This window comes from Lepus europaeus, chromosome 20 (genome assembly GCF_033115175.1).
Source record: "Lepus europaeus isolate LE1 chromosome 20, mLepTim1.pri, whole genome shotgun sequence".
Lineage (NCBI taxonomy): Eukaryota > Metazoa > Chordata > Mammalia > Lagomorpha > Leporidae > Lepus > Lepus europaeus.
Genome location: NC_084846.1, coordinates 2,648,899 through 2,669,190, shown reverse-complemented (window position 1 = coordinate 2,669,190; position 20,292 = coordinate 2,648,899). Strand labels below are relative to the sequence as shown.

Here is a 20,292-nt window from a genome sequence, read left to right as displayed (position 1 = left end):
AGCTGCTCCATGCATGTTTATTGAATGTGTAAAGCAGTGGGCGTGGTGCCCCCACCGGCCCCCGGGGAGTACAGGCTTCCGAATGATAAACACAGCCCCCCTGCAACGGGGCGGTCCTCGCTGTCCGTGAACACACGGCGGCCCGCAGCCAGGCCCCGGCTGCCCAATGTCCGCCTTCCCCGAAGCGGCCCCCTCTGGGGGCCTGGGTCCAGGGAGCTGGGACCCTCCCTGCTGCGGCCCGCGCACCTCCGCGCACTCGCTCTGCGCCAGGGGCAGGAGTGGCGAGCGGGAGGCGGAGGAAGCGGAGGGCGGTCTGGTCCGAGACCCCGAGCCATCACAACAGTTCCCGTCCGCTCGTTGTCTTGTTGACTTTGGAGAGGCCTTCCCGGAACCCAGAGTCCGTCATTCTGGAGCACACAGCGAGGCGGCTGTCCTGAGCCCCAGCGCAGCTGGCCGCGGCCACCCAGCTCCGCCCACAGACGCTTTGGCCCCGCCCACTCCAGCCCAGGGCCTCCACCCCCAGCAGCCCTGGCCTCCCTCCTTCCCCAAGGCAGTCTGGCTGAGTCCCCCCCAGATCAGCCTGTCCTCCCCTAGTTGCCTTCATCTGGACTCTCCCACCCGAGTTGCTCAAGACACGCCCACCCTGAGCTGTCAATCACTGTCCCCCTGATGTCACAGCCTACACAAACCTATCCCACAGCTGCCTGCTCAGCTCCACCTGCAAGCGGAGCTGTCCGGCCCCGCCCCAGGCCCCGCCCCAGGCCCGGGGCTCACACTTGCTCCATCTGCACGTCCTCCTCATCCTCCTGGGGCAGCTGCAGGTACGGGTTGTTCCCTGCAGGCTGGAACTTGTAGCCGGTGAGTACGAAGAAGGCAAGCGTGGAGCCCTCCACCAGGAGCTGGGGACACGGGCAGAGAGAGAGAGTGGGCGGTGGGCGGTCTGCGACCCACTGCCCCCGCGCTGTGTGGCCTGGCACTGTGTGGCCCAGCCCGCCGCCCATGGGCACTGCCCCGGCGCTGTGTGGCCCGGCCTGCCGCCTGCGGTCACCGCCCCGGCGCTGTGTGGCCCGGCCCGCCGCCCGCGGTCACCGCCCCGGCGCTGTGTGGCCGGCCTGCCGCCCATGGGCACCGCCCCGGTGCTGTGTGGGCGGCCTGCCGCCCATGGGCACCGCCCCGGCGCTGTGTGGCCGGCCTGCCGCCCATGGGCACCGCCCCGGCGCTGTGTGGCCGGCCTGCTGCCCGCAGTCACCGCCCTGGCACTGTGTGGCCCAGCCCGCTGCCCGCGGCCTCCCGCTGGGGCCCACCTGGTACAGCCACTGCCACTGGAAGGGCACGGCCACACGCAGCAGGATGGCGATGATCCGTGTGAAGTAGACGTAGCAGATGACCTGTGGGGGCACAGGTGGGCGTGGCTGGGCGGGGCGCAGGCTGGGCCCTCCCCCTGCCCACGGTCCCTCCTGAGCGATGGCGCACTCCTACCATGACATAGTAATGCCGGAATAGCTTCAGCTTGGCCAGGTTCACTGCCACTGCGGGGGAGGGCACACACAGAGGTCAGGCGAGGGGCTTCAGAGCGGAAGGGGAGGCCAGAGGGAGGCGTCCAGAGGCAGAGGCTGGGAGGTGGGCAGAGGCGCCAGGGGGCGCATCCGGGGGTTCCCCCCAAGAAGGGCCCGGCGGGTCCTCACCTTTCCCGTCCGTGCCGGAAGCGTCCTGGAGGTGCCGGATGGACCTGGGGCCGGGCGGGGAACACGGGGCGGGGTCAGCACTGAGCGGCGCACAGGGATGGGGGCGGGGCTCAGCCCGCGGAGCGGGGGCGGGGTCCTCACCAGACCACCGGGAAGAGGATGGCGCCGCAGCACACCAGGTCCACCAGGAACAGGATCTCCTTCCAGAGCCCGTAGTCGCCGGCGCCTTCCTCCCGCGACTCCACCACGATGTAGGCCACGTTGGCCAGCACCTGCGCGCAACCGGCAGGGTGCATGCGTGGGTGGGCGCCCCCGCCCCGCCCCCACCTCCGCCCGGGGGGGGGGGGGCGCTCTGCGCGGCACCTGCAGGGGAATCACGATCCCGAAGATCTTCTTCTCCTTGTCCGACAGCACGTACTTGACGAAGGCCCAGCCGGAACCAATCAAGGCGATGGTGATGAAGAGCAGCGCGCCCTTCAGCCTGGGAGGCGGCGGGGATGAGGGGAAGCCCGCCTCCCTGCCCCCCCACCCCGCACGGGAGACCCCGCACTCACAGGTGCGTGATGTAGTGCATGACGGCCAGCCCCTCGATGGGGTGGCCCTGGCTGTTGATGAAGTAGTAATTGATCTGCAGGGGGGGGGGACAGGGCGGGGGGCAGGTTAGGGACGGGGGTGTGGCCAGGAGGCGGGGGGGCAGGTTAGGGACGGGGGTGTGGCCAGGAGGCCATGGGGGGCAGGTTAGGGACGGGGGTGTGGCCAGGAGGCCATGGGGTGGCAGGTTAGGGACGGGGGTGTGGCCAGGAGGCGGGGGGGGGGGGGGACAGGGCGGGGGGCAGGTTAGGGACAGGGGTGTGGCCAGGAGGCGGGGGGAGGGGGACAGGGCGGGGGGCAGGTTAGGGACAGGGGTGTGGCCAGGAGGCCATGGGGTGGCAGGTTAGGGATGGGGTGTGGCCAGGAGGCCATAGGGTGGCAGGTTAGGGACGGGGGTATGGCCAGGAGGCGGGGGGGGGGGGGACAGGAGGGGGGGTAGGTTAGGGACGGGGTGAGGCCAGGAGGCGAGGGGGAACAGGAGGGGGGCAGGTTAGGGACGGGGGTATGGCCAGGAGGCGAGGGGGAACAGGAGGGGGGTAGGTTAGGGACGGGGGTGTGGCCAGGAGGCGGGGGGGAGGGGAACAGGAGGGGGGTAGGTTAGGGACGGGGGTGTGGCCAGGAGGCCATGGGGTGGCAGGTTAGGGATGGGCGCAGCATCACCAGGGGTGTGGCTGGGAGGCGAGGGGGAACAGGAGGGGTGCAGGTTAGGGATGGGGGTGTGGCCAGGAGGCAATGAGGGGGGCAGGTTGGGGATGAGGAAAGCACCGCCGAGGGCATGGCCAGGAGGCAATGGGGGGGCAGGTTAGGGATGGGGCCAGCACCACTGAGGATGTGGTCAGGAGGCGATGAGGGGGGCAGGTTAGGGATGGGGTCAGCACCACCGAGGGTGTGGTCAGGAGGCGATGAGGGGGGCAGGTTAGGGACGGGGCCAGCACCACCAAGGGTGTGGTCAGGAGGCGATGAGGGGGGCAGGTTAGGGATGGGGTCAGCACCACCGAGGGCATGGCCAGGAGGTGATGGGGGGCTGGGGGGTGGCCAGAGAGGTGAATTAACTGTGGGTTCCAGTCAGGCTGGTGGGGGGTCGCAGAGGGATAGATAGGCCCGGAGGTGGACAGCTCCACCAGCTGGGCCGACAGTGGAAGGGGACAGACAGGTGACACGGGGACAGGGGCAGTGGATTTCCCAAGCTTGGGGTCTGCAGATTTGGGCGTGGCCTGGCTGGCCTCCACCCCCACCCCCGCCTCAGGTGCTCACGCTGTGGAAGAGGAGGGAGATACTCTTGGTAAACGCCAGGGCCGCCATGAGCCAGTGGATCTTGAAGACGTTGTACCTGGCAGGGCGGTGAGAGGGAGAAGGGGCGGTGGGCATCGGGCCAGGGGCGTGCAGGGGAGGGCTGAGGGGTGAGGGGCGCCGGCATTACGTGTTCCTGCAGAGGACGCACACCCAGAAGACGCCTGCGGCCAGGAAGCAGGCGGACATGACCAAGTAGAGCTTGAAGAGGGGGATTTCCGCCGCCGACAGGAAGCCCTCCGGGTTCTTCTCCCGGATCATCACCTGGGGCAGGGGAAGCGGCAGGGGGTCGCAGGGCCCCATCTGAGCCTCGGTGTAGCCCACCTCCCACACGGGCTGCTTCCAGGACCCCCCCCCCCCCCCACCGAGGCCACTGATGCCCAAGTCCCTTTTGTGAAGCACGGAGTCTGCACACCCCCTCCTGGCTACCTTAAGTCACCGCGGCTGTCTGGGTACCCACTCAAGTGCCGGTCAACAGCCCTACACTCTATGTGGCTCAGGGGACGACGACGGGAAAAACACCCACATGTTCAGTGCAGATGTAACCCCCCCCAAGTATTTTCAATCCACGGTTGGCTGAACCCACAGATACACAGTGGGGCTGGCTGTGACGTCCCAACTCCTGTTTCCTACAAATGCTACCAGGAGGATTCTATGGAGCTAAACTTGGCATGGGGCTTCCGCTCTCAGCCCAGCTGGTCCCCAGCCTGCCCCTCCCCCATCCGCCTGCCCCTCCACAGCAGCCCACCCACCCTCCCCCAGCCCGTCCCCTCCACGTGTGCCCCCCATCGGCCTGCCCCACCCCCATCAGCCCACCCCACCCTCCCCAGCCTGCCCCGCCCCCATCCGCCCACCCCAGCCTGTCCCTCCCCCCATCAGCTCACCCCACCCTCCCCAGCCCGTCCCCTCCACACGTGCCCCCCATCGGCCTGCCCCTACACATCAGCTCATCCCACCCTCCCCAGCCTGCCCTGCCCCCCCATCAGCTCACCCTGCCCTCCTCACATGCCCATCAGCCTGCCCCACCCCCATCAGCCCACCCCACCCTCCCCCAGCCCGTCCCTCCCATCAGCCCACCCTGCCCTCTCCCAGCCTGCTGTGCCCCCAGCCTGTCCACCCTCCCCCAGCTGGTCGGGCCCTCCCCTCCTGCTCACTGTGAGGTCGAATGGATGCTCCTGCCCAGGCTTGGAGTTGTGGCAGTTGTGGAAGTTGAGATTGTACTGGCCTTCCTCGTCCCGGGAGCCGATCACCACGTGGAACTGGTGGTGGCAGGGGAGGTGTCAGCTTGGGGGGAGGGGAAGGGCAGGTGGGGTTTGGGGGCTGTGGACACTCACGCTGAAGTTGTACGTGTTGTTGAGGTGGCCCAGGCCCAGCACCAGCTCCTTGTCTTTCGCACCGGGACCCTGGGGGACAGAGTCCTCCATGAGCCGGCCTTCCCAGCTGGCCCCTGGGGGCGGGGCAGGCCTGCCTCCCTCCCCCTGGCTCCCCCGAAACCTGAGACACTGCAGGTGGATTGCTGGCAGCTGTGGTCGCTGTGGGAAACAGGTGGGTGGTTTTAAGCAGTGGACAGCGCGGGGGACAGTGGGAGAACAGCCAGGACACCCCACCCTGCCTGCATGGCCTGCCTGACTCACTGCTGTCCACCCTGGCGCTGGCCGTGGCCTCTGGCTTCGGGAGCTCCGATCTGGGCGGCACTTCGGGCAGAAGCCCAGGAGAGATGAACAGCTTCTTCTGCTCCCCATACTTCTGTACCTGGACCCTGGGGTAGGGGGGCGAGGGGCGGGGAGACTGAGCTCGGCAGGTGCCCAGTGCATCCCCACAAAGTTCCAGCACCTGCCCACCGCCCAGCCAAGCTGGTGCTGCGTTCCTGTGCTGTTGTCATTTCTTCTCTCGCTCCTCCTGATTCACTAAGGCGTTTGGGAATAAAGTACTGTCAACAGATAGCAAGAAGCAAGGACTTTATCTGTAGACAAACAATAGGCAGGCCGCCTTCTGTCTAGGAGGCGGCACCAAGGCCACATTGTATCTAAAGGAAGGCAACACAGTATCTCCGGTCTGGCACCAGGCTGCCTGCCCCAGTGTGATCCCGGGTCTTCGGACAACAGCAGCCAAGCACCTAGGATGCCACGGGGGTGCCTGGATTCATTCCCCGGCTCCTGGCTCCAGCTTCCTGTCAGTGCCAACCCTGGGAGGCAGCAGGTGCTGGGTGAAGCAGCCGGGTCCCTGCCGCCTTGCCCAGGGGCCAGCTGTCCTGGGCATTGATGGAGCCCCCCAGTGCACGGCCTCTGCCAGGTACTAGCGTTTGAGCTCTCGCCGCAGCTCCTGCTGCACAGGAAGCATTCGGCAAGTGTGGGCGCCGCTCACTGATTCTCCCAGCAACCCCCTGTCTTCCCGGCTTCTGTCCCGAGACCCCTCCCTCTCTCCTGCCCCCCCCCATCAGAAGGCTTGAAGGTGAACTGGAAACCGACTGGCTTTCTCCCAGTGGGCATCAGTGCCTCTCCTTCCAGCCGGCCAGCTCAGCTCCGCGCGGGTCACGGCCGGGAAGCTCCGCCCCTTGCCCCCCACTCACTTCAGGTCCTTGGTGTTGATGAGAAACAGGACCAGGAAGCTGCTACTGCTACTGTTTCTCTGGAGAAGGCAGTCTTGGGAGTCCCGGGCCTGAGGAGTGGGCGACAGGGCGGCCCTGGTTACCCCACGCCGCTTCCCTCCTCATCCTCCCGCCTCCGGGACAGACCAGGGGAGATGGCGACCCCTCCCCTCTCCCAGCCCCCCCTGCCCCGCACTCACGGAGTAGGAGCGGAGGCTGCCAGACCGGACTCGGCTCAGACTGAAGCCCACCTGGGAGGCAGGAGAAGGGGCAGGATGCAGAGGCCCTCACCATCTCTCAGCGGCAGGGAGAGGGGACCTCACGTGTGTTAGCGCCTGCACGGCCCCCAGATCCCACTCCCCTCGGTTTTCCAAAGCCCAGCCCCCGCACCTGCCCCCTCAGCCTGGAGGTCGGTCCCTCGGGGAGGCGGCCTCACCCGTCCGCCCTCCACGGAGAAGACAGAGGCTTGGATCAGAGTCTGGGCCCTGCCACTCGCAGGGGGTGTGGCTCTGAGCTCGACACCTGCCCCTGCCCGCGGCCAGTCCTGTCCTCTCGTAACTGGGTGCAGGGGCGTTTCACAGCCTCCCCGAGGGCACCTGTGGCAATGGCCTTGCAGTGGGGACCTCTCTCCAGCCGGCATCCATAAATGCCGTCAGAAACTGGGGCTGTCTTGTCCGTCAGCGTCACCCCGTTCGTACAGTCTAGCAGCCGGTGCGGTCTCGCTCAAGATCGGAACTCTGCGTGTGTGCACAGGCGTGTGCACGTGTGTGGCTGTGCTGACGTGTGTGCACGCATGTGCACTGGACTGTGTATGCTGGTGTGTTTGCTGGTGTGTGCAGGTGTTGGGGTGTGTGTGTTGACATATGTATCTCAATATGTTGAGTGTGTGTGTTGGCGTGTGTGTGCGTGGTGGGCTGTGTATGTGAGCTGGGGGGCTGTTGGTATTGTGTGCTGGTTTTGTGTGTGCATATGTATGTTGAGTGTGTGTTGGCATGTGTGAGTTGGGGGGCTGTGTTGTGTGTGCATGTTGGGCTGTGTATGTGAGTTGGGTATGTGTGTGTTGGCGTGTGTGCATGTTGGCCTGTGGGGGTGTGCATGTTGGCATGTGTGTATGTGTTGGGCTGTATATGTGACTTGGGGACTGTGTTGGCATGTGTGTTAGCATGTGTATGTGACTTGGGGCTGTGTTGGTGTGTGTGTTGGCGTGTGTGTGCATGTTGGCGTGTATACATGACTTGGGGCTGTGCTGGCACGTGTGTTGGCGTATATGTGTGTGTTGGCGTGTGTATGTGACTTGGGCTGTGCTGGTGTGTGTGGGCGTGTGTATATGACTTGGGGCTGTGTTGGCGTGTGTCCGTGACTTGGGGCTGTGCTGGCGTGTGTGTTGGCATATGTATGTGACTTGGGGGCTGTGCTGGCATGTGTGTGCTGGCGTGTCTGTGCATGTTGGCGTGTGTACATGACTTGGGGGCTGTGTTGGCATGTGTTGGCATGTCTGTGTGTGCTGGCGTGCGCATGTTGGCGTGTCTGTGCGTGCTGGCGTGTGTACATGACTTGGGCTGTGCTGGCGTTTGCATGTTGGTGTGTCCGTGCATGTTGGCGTGTGTGCATGACTTGGGCTGTGCTGGTGTGTGTTGACATGTGCATGCTGGCGTGTGTGCGTGCTGGCGTGTGTGTTGGCGTGTCTGTGCGTGCTGGCGTGTGTACATGACTTGGGGGCTGTGTTGGCGTGCATGTTGGTATGTGTGTGCGTGTTGGCATGTGTGTGCGTGCTGGCGTGTGTGTGCTGGCGTGTGTACATGACTTGGGCTATGCTGGCGTTTGCATGTTGGTGTGTCCGTGCATGTTGGCGTGTGTGCATGACTTGGGCTGTGCTGGTGTGTGTTGGCATGTGCATGCTGGCGAGTGTGTGCGTGCTGGCGTGTGCATGCTGGCGTGTCTGTGCGTGTTGGCGTGTGTGCATGACTTGGGGGCTGTGCTGGTGTGTGTTGACATGTGCATATTGGCGTGTGTGTGCGTGCTGGAGTGTGTGTGCATGCTGGCGTGTGTGTGCATGCTGGCGTGTGTGTGCATGTTGGTGTGTGTACATGACTTGGGGGCTGTGTTGGCGTGTGCGTGCTGGCGTGTGTGCGTGCTGGCGCGTGTTGGCGTGTGCGTGCTGGCGCGTGTGCCTGCCCGGCGAGCTCTGGGGCGCCCCGCCCGCCGCCTCCTCACCAGCGGGGGCCTCTCTCCCGTCTCCTCCAGGCCCAGCCGCAGGAGGCTCAGCTCCACCTCCAGGGAGCCGTTGGTGTAGAAGCCGAAGCTGTTCAGCTGGATGTCCGCTCGCTTCTCCCCCTGCCGGAGACCGAGGAGCCGCTCAGACTTCCGCTTCCCGCCGGCCGCGGGTCGGGAGAGGCCGTGCGGGGGGCCGGGGACAGGTGGCCCTGGCTGCCCGGAGCGCGGAGCTGAGCGTCCGGGGGGACAATCTGGGGGCGCCTGGACGCCCCCGCTGCGGAGCGAGCCCGGGGCCCAGGCAGCGTCCAGGGACCCCCGCCCCCCCGGCCCTCGAGCGGCGCCAGGGCTCCCCAGCGTCTCCAACGCGGCCCCAGGAGTTCAAAGCGCCAGGAGCCGGGGGGGGGGTGCGGGGGGGTCCCAGGAGATGGCGCCCCCCCGCCCCCCACCATCCCAGCGTGGCCGGCCAGGCAGCTCCATCCGCAGGGAGAGAGGGGGGATCTCGGGACGGGACCACTCGCCCGGCGGTGGGGGGCGCCGGGCCGCTCCATCCCGCGGAAGGGGCGGGGGAGGTCGGACGAGACCACTTAAGCCGGGGGCTTCTCTGGGACAGCCTCGCGCCCCCCGCCCCCGACCGTCCCGCGGCGGGCCTCACCGTCAGCGCCAGCCGGTGGATGCGCCCGGAGCAGCTGCCCCACAGCAGCAGCAGCAGGAGCCCCTGCCCCCACTCCGCGGGGCTCCCGCGGCCGAGCCCCCTCCTCTCGCTCCCTGCCATCTCTGGAGCTGCCGCCTCCCCTGACACCGCCTCTGACGCCCCCAAGCCCGCCTCCTGGGGAGCCAATCGCCGCACGGTGGGGCCCGGCTCTCCGGACTTTCCAGCACGTTGAACCAATCATCGATGGCCTCTTCTCAAACCCGCGCCTACGTGACACCAGACGGACAGCACCAGTTCCGAATGGAAGACGGGATACCACGTAGCCCCGCCCCCACGCCCACCAATCACCAGAAAGATCGTCCCGGATATAGCATGATAAGCAGCCCGCCTAACCAATTAGAGCGCCTCTGGCATCCTGCTCTTGAAGCGGAATTCCTCCACCTAACTCTTAACGGTCTAGGACTACATTACCCAGAATGCAGCCAGGAACAGACGAGGGCCACCGGGCACCCAGGAACTACATTTCCCAGCATGCCCCAAGGTCGGACTTCCGCTTCTCACCCCGAGGGACGTGGCTCCCGGCCAGAGCTCAGGCTCTTGGTAAACACACGCAATCTGTTGAGGCCTGTCCCGTTCTCCTAATCTTCCTGGTCCACGGAGGTTACATCGCGACCCGAGGATGACCTGTGACCTATGACCTCCGCCTCAGCACGGGGGACACTGGAGGCTCACTCCGGATCCCCGACGGTTTCCCCTCGCTGCAGCCGGACCCCGAGTTCAGCCTAAAACCCCGCCCCGCCCAGCCACTGGGGCTGAGACCCCCGCCCCAACCGTGGTGCTGACCTGGGCCGGGTGTCCCACCAGAGCCGAGCCCCGGTCGCACACGGAGCCGCGAAACCCACCGGGCGCAGCCCCCGGCAGGTGTCCCCGCGCCCTCCGGTCCCCCGGGGGCCCAGACCCCACCCCTGCAGCTCCAGAGAAGGCAGGGGCCGGGGGCCCGCAGGGCCGCTCCCCTTTATCCCGGCGCCCTGAGGGGACTTACGAGATGCGGGCCCGTCTAGGGGGGGAGGGCGCGGGCGTCCGGGGCTCTCGGTGGGCGAGGCTGGACAGTGGGCAGGTGCAGACTCGGGCCCGAGGGAAAAGCCTGGGCCCCGCGCCCCAAGGACAGCCCGTCCTCGGGTTCCCCTGGGGAGGGAAGGCAGGATGCGGTGGGGGCGCTAATGGACCTGGCAGGATCGAAGTCCTCCATCCGCCCTGCGGCCGGAGGGACCTGACCATTAGTGGGACGAACGTCCACGCCTGGAGCCGGGCCCGGGTGACCTCGGGTTCTGCCTGCAGCACCGTGCAGGCACGACTTCTCGGGCTTGGGGCTTTTCCTGTCCGGGGCCTTTAAGGAACGATCGAAAGGAAAGGCCCGTCTGGGGCGGGGGAGGGGCGTGGTGGGTGGAGAGGGGCCCTCGGGGATTTGAAAATGGGCGGGGGGGTCCTTTAAGAGGGGGCGTGGCGCCCCGTTGGGCCCCGCCTCCCCGGGCCCCGCCCGCGGTCTCCGCTCGGGACAGGGGGCGTGGCAAGGCGCGCGGGGGCGTGTCCCGGCCGGGGTGGGCGTGTCCGGGGCGGGCGGGGCGGGGTCGGCGCACCGCCCCGGGCCGAGTCTCGGGGCGGAGGGTGGCGGGCGGCGGCGCCGGCGGCGGCGGGAGCAGCATGGATTGGGGCACCGAGTTGTGGGTGAGTCCGATCGGCGCCTCTCCAAGTTCCGTCTGCTCGGGTTCGGACTCCCCCTCCCCTTTTGTCCCCAGCGGACCCCAGCGGGGACTGCGGGGGGGCCTCCGCACTTTCCCTCGCACCGAGCCGAGGGTCCCTGGGCGCCACCGACGCAACGAGTTTCTGGGGGGCGTCTCGGGACCCCCGCGGCGGTGGGCGGAAAGCCCACCTCGCAGGGCGGTCCGGGGAAACTGAGGCACGGGGCCGCAAGCGCGTCGGGCCGGAGTCCCCGGGCCAGGCCGGGGCGGCCGGGCGAGGTCACCTATTTTGGGCGTCCCGGCGCGGCCCACGGCTTATCTTACGGCCCCTGGGTCCCTGCCCGCCGCCCGCCTGTCCGGCTGGCCGTCCGGTGTCCCACGTGGGCCCCGCCAGGGCCGCCCACCTCCCAGGAGCGCCCGGGAGGCTGGGGGCGCCCTCGGAGGGGGAGGGGGCTGCAAGCCGGGGCCCCAGCGATCTTCCAACCCTGCCCGCCCCGGGCCCGGGAAGCCCCAGGGTCGCTCCCGGTCCGGGCCGGACCTGAGACCCCTTCCCTCTCCGGGAGCGGCGAGTGCCTGCGTCTCGGCCCGCACCCTGGTCCCGCACCGTCGGCTCTTCTCCGGGAGCCCGCGGGGAGATGGAGGCGCGCGTGGGGTGCGGCGGGGGGCGCTCGGGGCCTGCCCCCGGGCCCTGCGGGCCCCCCGCTAGCGGCCAGGGATCCCTGCCCTGACTCACGCCGGGCAGGCCGGATTTTCCGGAATCTGGGGGGGATTAGGGGAGCCGGGCGCGCGCGGGGCGGGGGGTGGACGGTGGTGGAGGGGAGTGGCCTCGCCCCGCTCCACGCCCCTCTCGGCCGCTCGGCGACGGAGACCCCGTCGTCCGGCTGGGGCCCTTTCCCGGGAAGGGGAGGGGGTTCCCGCCAGTTTCCTGCCGGCCCCCGCGCCACTCCGGGGCGGTGCCTGGGAGCCCCTCCTCCGCCGGGCGCGGGGGCTCCGGAGCCGGGCGCGCCGCGAAGTCCCTAGGTCGCGACCCGGGCCCTGCCGTCCCCTCCCCTCCCCCGCCAGGATCAGTTCGAGGTCCTGGAACGCCACACGCAGTGGGGGCTGGACTTGCTGGACCGATACGTAAAGTTCGTCAAAGAGCGCGCCGAGGTGGAGCAGGCGTACGCCAAGCAGCTGCGGTGAGACCCGGAGGGCTGGAGACCCCGGGGCCCGGCCGGGCCGGGTAGGGGGCGGCCGCGGCTCAGGGCGCTCAGTCATCCCGCCTCTGTCTCCCCTTAGGAACCTGGTGAAAAAGTACCTGCCCAAGAGGCTTCCCAAAGATGACCCCGAATCCAAGTGAGGCTGGGGCCGGGGCGCGGGGCTGGGCTGCCGGTGGGGGGCCGCGCGTGGCTCTGCTTCTGTCTTTCCTACCTGTTACACGGGGAGGCCCGGCGCTTGTAGAGTGAGTGACCTTGGGCCTGCGGCTTTGGGGCCTCAGTTTTCCTCGTCTGAGAAGTGGGCGTGGGAACGGAGCCACTTGTCCTGTGCTGCTCAGATGAAGCTGAGAGTTTGCCCAGGACTTAGGACCGTGGGCCCCTGCCTGTCCTAAGGGTCCCGGGGGTGCTTGACTTTATTCTGAGCTCTTCATTGCAAAATCCAAAAAGTCCTGGGCATCAGCAGTGTGTTCGGTAAGCTGCTAGCCACCTCCAACGTAGGTGAGACGAAATTATGGTGGTTTTATCTCGCTGGATATAAATGCACTGGGCGCTGTGTCTCAAAATACTTGAATTTTCAAAATCACCTGTAGCTGAACATGCGCAGTCCCGCCCCTGTGCTGTTAGTCCCTAAATGATACAGTGTAGCGCTCACCTTGCCTAGGAGGCTATGTCAGCTACAGGTGATTTAAGGTGTACAGGAGGGGGCGAGGTAGCCGGGAACACTATGCAGCTTACTTTTTAAAACGCATGGGAGACCAGGAGGAAGCACCTGGCTCCTGGCTTCCGATCAGCGCAGCACCGGCGGTAGCGGCCACTTGGGGGGTGAACCAGTGGTAGGAAGACCTTTCTCTCTGTCTTTCTCTCTCACTCTCTAACTCTGCCTGTCCAAAAAAAAAAAAAAAAAAAAACATTGATTATTTACTGGAAAGCAAGTGCGAGATCTCTTCCATCTGCTGGGTTTATACTGCACATGCCAGGACTTGGGGGTGGGGGAGAGACAGAGAGATCTCTTCTATCTGCTGGGGACAGCCAGGCTGGGTCTCCCACGTGGCCGGCAGGGCCATCACTGCTGCCTCCCAGGGTGCGCATTCCCAGGAAGCTGGAATCGGAAGTGGACCTGGGATTTGAGCCCAGGCAACAGGCGCCTTAGCCTGTTGCTAGTGAGGGTTTTGGATCCTCCCGGGGTCCTGCAGGCACTGCCCTCCCCTCTACCCTGGGGATCCTGATGCCCTCACCATTAATACCCCCACAAAGGGCGATAATAGTCAGGGTGCAGCCCCAGCCCCACTGGGGCAATGTACACAAGTTCCCAAACCTGTGCATCTCCTTTTGAAAACTCGAAAATCTCCCAGTTCCGCAATGCACCTCACTCCCCGGTAGCGGGTGAGGGGTGTGGACCAGAACTTGCCACTGCTTCCGGGATGGATGTCTTGGGGGCTTTATCCCACCGGGAGGTGGGGAGGGAGTCTGGGGGGGGGCTCTGACTCCCTGTCCCCGCCTCCCCCACGTCTCGTGTTGTCCCAGGTTCAGCCAGCAACAGTCCTTTGTGCAGATTCTGCAGGAAGTGAACGACTTTGCGGGCCAGCGGGAGCTGGTGGCCGAGAACCTCGGGATGCGCGTGTGTCTCGAGCTGGCCAAGTACTCGCAGGAGATGAGGCAGGAGAGAAAGATGGTGAGGGCTCCGCGCCCTGGGTCTGGCCGGGGCGGGGCGGCGGGAGGACCCTGGTAAAAGCCTCTCGCGGCTCCTCTCCCCCCAGCACTTCCAGGAGGGCCGGCGGGCCCAGCAGCAGCTGGAGACCGGCTTCAAGCAGCTGGAGAATGTGAGTGTGCCGGCTGGCGGGGGCCGCGGCTCCCGGAGGCAGTGGCCCGAGCTGCCCTCCCTGCCTGGCCGGGACTGCCTGTCCCCCCTCCCTCCACTCCAGCCGTGTCCCCTGCGGTGCTCAGTGACCCCCATCTTGGGGACAGGCAGCGCCTTCACTCCGCTTCCGTCCGTTGTGCAGAGCAAGCGCAAATTCGAGCGAGACTGCCGCGAGGCGGAGAAGGCGGCTCAGACCGCGGAGCGCCTGGACCAGGACATCAACGCCACCAAGGCGGACGTGGAGAAGGTGCGTGCGCATGCGCGGAGCCCGGGCCGCCCGGACTCCGGGGATCCTGTGGGGCGGAGGCCCCTGACGCCTGCCCGCCCCGCCCTTCAGGCCAAGCAGCAAGCGCACCTGCGCAGTCACATGGCCGAGGAGAGCAAGAACGAGTACGCGGCCCAGCTGCAGCGGTTCAACCGCGACCAGGCCCACTTCTATTTCTCACAGATGCCCCAGATATTCGACGTGAGTGCCCCAGGCTCCCACGCCTTCCTTAAAAAAACAAACAAAACAACAAAAAACCCAACTCTTACTCGTACGTCAAAACCCCAGCTGCCCGGTTCCCCAACCCCGGGATTGCAAGGGAGCCAGACCCGCAGGAAGGACCAGTGTGCTTTCTGCTCCAGGGACTCCTGTGTGCCACAGACGCTTCTCTGTCCTTTGGGAACTCCTGCTCATCCTTTCGAAGCCCCAGCTCTTCCGACCCCTCCAAGAAGGCTGGAGTTTAACCCTCTCTTCTGTTTCAGCCCTGAAGGCTACTGCTGGCCCTGGGAGGGTCTTTGCTGGGTCTAGCTCTGCTCCGTTTCCCACTGCCACTCCTTGCCGGGCTGGGGTGGGGAGGCTTTTCCGGCTCCCTAGGCAAGGGGCATCCTATGAGATGCCCCCTCTCCACACCCCGTGCCCCCGCAGGTCTGTGTCTCTCCCTGAACCGCATCGGGTGGGAATCTGGTTGCATCTGGGTCTTTTCCACCAGCCTGGGCTTGGGGCTGGGGCCAGTGCGAGGAGCAACCCCATGTTTGCTGAGTGAGTCACCCAGGCCACCTCTACCCCCTCCAGAAGCTGCAGGACATGGATGAACGCCGCGCCTCCCGCCTGGGCGCCGGGTACGGGCTCCTGTCCGAGGCCGAGCTGCAGGTGGTACCCATCATTGCCAAGTGCTTGGAAGGCATGAAGGTGGCCGCCGAAGCCGTGGACGCCAAGAACGTGGGTGCCTCATCCGGGTCTCGTGGGCCGAGAGCCGGGCACAGGGGAGGAGAAGAGGCGCGTCCTCCGGCCCCTCCCCTGACCGCCTGTCCCCCGGTCCCTTCCCCCAGGACTCACAAGTCCTCATAGAGCTGCACAAGTCCGGCTTCGCCCGCCCTGGCGATGTAGAATTCGAAGACTTCAGCCAGCCAATGAACCGCGCGCCCTCGGACAGCAGCCTGGGCACCCCCGCGGACGGGCGGCCGGAGCTCCGCGGCCCCGGCCGCAGCCGGGCCAAGCGCTGGCCCTTCGGCAAGAAGAGCAAGGTGGGGGCCGGGGCCCGTGAGTGGGGACAACGGGGGCCCCCACTGACTCAGCCCCAGCCGCCTGAACGCCGAGTCCCAGGCAGGAATTTTCCTCTTGGCTGCTGGCCCGGGCTGGAGGGAAGGAAGGCGAGCAGGCGGGCCCATCAGCCTGGGAGTCCCCGGAGGCTGGGGGACCAGTGTGTGTGTGTGTGTGTGTGTGTGTGTGTAGCAGGGGGAGCCTGTGGCGTCTGCCTGCTGTTCTCAGAATGCCGGGAGAAGACCTGCTTGTGGAGTTCAGGGCTGGCCCGAGGGCTTGAGACACCACCTCTTAGAAGCCCCCGGGGTTTCCTCCAATGCCCTGGTGGCTCCCTGGGCCACCATGTCCGATGCTCTTTTTTCCCCTTGGGTGTTTTGGCTTTCGGTGTTGGGCATACACCCGGACACTCCTGGTCGGTGCCTTTGACAATGCTCCCTCTCGGCCGACCTGGGGTCCGTTCATCCGATACTGCTTTTGATTTCTCCTTGGAGACCACCCCCACTCCACGGACACCTGCGGGCCCCTGGCTGCCCGCCCCCCTCCACCCCCCATGATGCTTCTTCCACCTTGGAGCCCTCTCTCAGCTCGCCCGCCCTCTGGCTTCTGTGTCTGAGACCTCATTGGCCACCTGCATGTTGCCCCGCCCCCTAGACTGTGAGCCCAGAAAGCCTGGTGGAGACCAGCTGCAGCCCCAGGGGGCCTCCTTCCAGGAGGCGGGGTCTGGCCTTTGGGCTCACAGTCTCACACCCTCCCCACCACCCCTGGCATTTCTGTGTTCACTCTTGCACGCATTTTCTGTGTGTGATCGTACATCTTAAGTTGTGTTTTCCTTACCGTGTTTTTTTTGTCTTCTTCTTCTTTTTTTTTTTTATCTACATTTTTTCTTTCTGGCCTCTTTCCATCCTCTTCTACCTCCTCCCACGCCCCGGGACCCACCTCTCCCCCCCCCCGGCCCCTGCCGGTAGCTGCGTTCCCCTCCCCTCTCCCCACTGGGGGGTTCCCTGCCCCCGGCATTGCCTAACGGGCCCCCATCCCCCCGCTCCGGCCTCGACCCCCTGGCCCTACTGAGCGAGATCAGTAAGTCGGTCAAACCGCGGCTAGCGTCCCTCCGCAGCCTCCGAGGTGGCCGTGTGGTAAGTGAGGCCTCGTGGGGGAGGCCGTCCCGGCCTGCCCGGCGGCCGGGTGGGGGGACCCTGGGCTCGCTTCCTGCGGCCGGCTGGGCCCCCCTTCCCTGCTTGGCTCTGTGCATGGCCGTGCCCCGCCCCCCGCAAACCTCAGCCGGGGCGGGGGCGGGGGGAGTGGACTCTGTCTGAGAGTGTGCAGAGCGGCCTGGACGCTGAGAGTCCAGGGTCCCAGCCGTCGTCCCCCCCCCCCCCCCCCCCCGCAGACGGTGGTGACTGAAGATTTCAGCCACCTGCCCCCAGAGCAGCAGAGAAAAAGGCTTCAACAGCAGCTGGAAGAACGCAGCCGTGAGCTACAGAAGGAGGTGGACCAGAGGTAGGGTGGGAGGCCGGCTGGGAGCAAAGTCCAGCAGCCAGTGGCGCTGCTCAGGGGGTCTTCAGACACCTCCCCCGCACTGGGACCAGACTTCCTTCCCATTATGTATGCATTTATTTGAAAGGCAGAGTTACGGAGAGAGGAAGAGGAGAGAGAGAGAATCTCCCATCTGTTGGGTCACTCCCCGAATGGCTGCTATGACCGGGGCTGGACCAGGCTGAAGCCAGGAGCTCCATCCGGGTCTCCCACATGCCTGCAGGGGCACAGGGACCTGGGCCGTCCTCTGCTGCCTTAGCAGGGAGCTGGGCTGGAAGCCGAGCAGTGGGGACTTAGTGGGTTTTAGACCCCAAATCCTAGCTGGGCGAATCTCCTGGCCCATTAGAAAAGTCTCCCATGATGCACAGCTGTGTGAATGCTTAAAAATGGCCATGACGAATGTCATGGGATTATCATGTAGCCACCATTAAAAAAAAAAACCAAAAAACAAGTTTTTTAAGTGGAGAAAACACACATTCATGCCCTTAGTCCTGTTGTTCCAACAATGCAAAGATGGTTCAATACCGCAAAAATCGATCCGTCTAATCACCATGTTCATTGGCTAAAAGAAAAAAAAAATGAAGCAAATGGGTATCCATCGGATGGCTCAGACACTTAAAATATTAACAATGAAAACCTCGGCCAGCGTGGAAAAGAAGAAAAACTTTACTCACTGTTTCCAAGCAAGAAGACTCTCTTCCCAGTCTTGTTATGTAACAGGAAACAGGCAGCCAAATTATATTTTTGCCGTTTGCTTGTAACCTCTTGGACAAAACAATTCGTGCTGCTGTCGGGTTTCGCTGGAGCCCTGGGGCTCCTGGTGTTCAGCGTGGAAAGCCGAAGAGGCCGTGGCCAGGCGGCTCTTAAGTTCCAGCTCTGTCCCCGTCGGCTTCCACCCACCTCGGATGCCTCAGTTTCTTCTGTACCGTGGGTCAGGTGTCGGATCAGGGAGGCCGCCGAGCCCGGAGCTGCCTGTTCCTGTAGGCACGGCTTCAAAAACGTGGTGGAAAAATGGGATTGACAGCCACGTTTGTTTTCGGTGCATGATCATTTTTTTTTTTTTTAAATCCAGTTTTTTTCAAAATACGCACTTTCCATGAGCATTTGGGAGACGCCTAAACATGTGTTGCACCAAAGTTGATGTATCTTTTAATTTCATTTTCCATGAAGCTTTTTTTTTTTCTTTTTAAAGATTTATTTATTTGAAAGGCAGACAGAGAGAGAGAGCAAACCTCTGTTCTCTGGCTCACTCCCCAAATGGCTGCAACAGCCAGGGCTGGGCCAGGTGGAAGCCAGGAGCTGGGAGCTCCATTAGGGTCTCCCACGTGGGTGCAGGGCCCAGGCACTTGAGCCATGGCTGCTGCCTCCCGGGGTCTGCACTAGCAGGGAGCTGGAGTCAGGAGCTGGCAGCAGGTGTCAAACCCCAGGCCCTCTGATGTGGGATGTGGGTGTCTTGACTGCCCAAGCTTGTCTTTTCGTTCCTCTTTTCTCGAACTTTTTGGACATTTCCCTTCCATAGTCCCTGTCCCCATTTTCAGGATGAGCACACTGAGGCCAGGGTTTGATAACAGAACCCGAGATCACTGCTCCCGGAACCCGGGCAGACAAACCTTAACATTTGAGTTCCTGAGTCTGTCCTAGCTTGACAACAAAAGCCTGAGTTTTTGCCCTTTAAGTTTTCAGAAAAGATTTTGATCAGTTTGAAAGGCCGAGTGATAGAGAGCTCTTCCATCCGCAGATTTACTCCCTGAATGGCCACAAAGGCCAGGGCTGGTCCAGGCTGAAGCCAGGAGCCAGGAGCTCCATCCAGGTCTCCCATGAGGGCGGCAGGAACTCAAGTTCTTGGGCCCTTCTCTGCTGCCTTCCCAGGCACATTATTCCAGAGCTGGATCAGAAGCAGAGCAGCCAGGGCTCGAACCCGTGCTCATGCGGGATGCTGGTGTTACGGGTGGCGGCTTCACTCCCTGTGCCACAGTGCTGGCCCCCGGTTCTTTTTCATTCTCAGGGAACAATTGTACAGAACACAGCGTCCGTGCTTTGCCTGTGCAGTCACCAAGGACCCCGCTCTCTCATCTGTCCGTCTTGTCCTAGGGAAGCCCTAAAGAAGATGAAGGACGTGTACGAGAAGACCCCCCAGATGGGGGACCCTGCCAGCTTGGAGCCCCAGATCGCAGAAACCCTGAGCAATATCGAAAGGCTGAAGTTGGAAGTGCAGAAGTATGAGGTAAGCGGAGACCTGGGGAGAGGCCAGGCTGAGTCACCGCCTGGGGGACCGGGGGGGGGGGGGAGGGGGGGGAAGGCCCCAGCTGTTTCTCATCACTGGCTTGGGTGTGCAAGGGTGAGCTCAGGGCTGACCCCGGAGCCCTGCCCTGGGCCTGACGGATGCCGGGACCCCCTCCTTCCAGGCCTGGCTGGCGGAAGCCGAAAGCAGAGTTATAAGCAACCGAGGAGACAGCCTGAGCCGGCACACGCGGCCCCCGGACCCCCCCAGCAGTGCCCCACCGGCGGACAGCGACGGTAACAAGAGCGGATCCCAGGAAAACAAGGGGAGGTGAGTGAAGTGGCGGTGGCGGGAGTGGGGGGGGAATGGGAGTGACCCCGGGGAGGGCGGGCTCCCCTTGACCTGCTGCGCCCCTCCCCAAGCAGCACGCCAGAGGCGCCCTCGGAAGAGGCTCAGGACGGCCCCATCTACACGGAGTTCGATGAGGATTTTGAAGAGGAGCCCGCGTCCCCCATAGGCCACTGCGTAGCCATCTATCACTTCGAAGGTGGGGCCGGCCTGTGCGGGCTGGGGGTGGGAGCGTCCCTGGCCGCATCCTGACCCCCCCCACCTGCTCCACAGGGTCCAGCGAGGGCACCATCTCCATGGCCGAGGGGGAAGACCTCAGCCTCATAGAAGAAGACAAAGGAGACGGCTGGACGCGGGTCCGAAGGAAACAGGGGGGCGAGGGCTACGTGCCCACTTCGTATCTCCGGGTCACGCTCAACTGAACCTCGCCAGAGGCGGGAAGAAGTGGGTGGCGGCGGCTGCTGCTTCTGGGCCACAGAGGGGGGCCCCAGGACCTATGCACTTTATTTTTCTGCCCCTGTGGCTTCAGCTGAGACCTTGTAACCCGCGCCCCCCACCCCCAGCCCCACCTCCTCAGTGCCACCTGTCACCAGACAGACCCGCTGTGCCTTCTGTCGTTGGATGTACATACTCGTGTTCCAAATCTTCCTGCCTCTCGGCGTGGGCCGTTGTTTTATATTATATAAAAAATATTATATAAAATTCTGGGCGTCCGCCTTATTTTAGGGGATTGTAGGTCCTGGGGCTGGGGGCCTCAAAACCCCCCTTCTGCAAGCCACACAGCGGCGATGGAGAGGGGGAGGTGAGCTCGGAGGCCACCTTGGGCAGGCCCTACCCTTTCCAGGGCTGTGGC

The 20,292-nt window shown here is 64.7% G+C and overlaps 2 protein-coding genes across 5 annotated transcripts; one reads left to right on the top strand and one right to left on the bottom strand.

The window, feature by feature from the left end:
• Positions 1–9,160, bottom strand: GPR108 (G protein-coupled receptor 108). Its single transcript, XM_062178431.1, has 18 exons — positions 9,020–9,160; positions 8,368–8,487; positions 6,354–6,404; positions 6,136–6,224; positions 5,201–5,325; positions 5,061–5,098; positions 4,901–4,969; positions 4,721–4,825; positions 3,697–3,830; positions 3,531–3,606; positions 2,240–2,313; positions 2,049–2,166; positions 1,827–1,957; positions 1,686–1,729; positions 1,480–1,529; positions 1,305–1,388; positions 775–899; positions 1–407 (listed from the first exon to the last, which is right to left on the bottom strand). The coding sequence occupies exons 1-18, from the start codon at positions 9,137–9,139 to the stop codon at positions 335–337; spliced, it is 1,626 nt and encodes a 541-aa protein (XP_062034415.1). The 5' UTR covers positions 9,140–9,160; the 3' UTR covers positions 1–334.
• A 1,505-nt stretch (positions 9,161–10,665) lies between these two features.
• Positions 10,666–20,104, top strand: TRIP10 (thyroid hormone receptor interactor 10). Of its 4 annotated transcripts, none has more exons than XM_062178215.1 (15): positions 10,666–10,744; positions 11,821–11,936; positions 12,037–12,093; positions 13,479–13,626; positions 13,712–13,774; positions 13,955–14,059; positions 14,150–14,278; positions 14,870–15,016; positions 15,127–15,321; positions 16,303–16,470; positions 16,725–16,834; positions 18,962–19,094; positions 19,276–19,421; positions 19,517–19,638; positions 19,713–20,104. In XM_062178215.1, the coding sequence occupies exons 1-15, from the start codon at positions 10,721–10,723 to the stop codon at positions 19,859–19,861; spliced, it is 1,812 nt and encodes a 603-aa protein (XP_062034199.1). In that variant the 5' UTR covers positions 10,666–10,720; the 3' UTR covers positions 19,862–20,104. The 4 variants fall into 4 exon arrangements, with proteins under 4 accessions (XP_062034199.1, XP_062034198.1, XP_062034201.1 ...); XM_062178214.1 differs by having other exon boundaries at positions 19,514–19,638; XM_062178217.1 differs by lacking the exon at positions 16,303–16,470.
• The last annotated feature ends 188 nt before the right edge of the window (positions 20,105–20,292 follow it).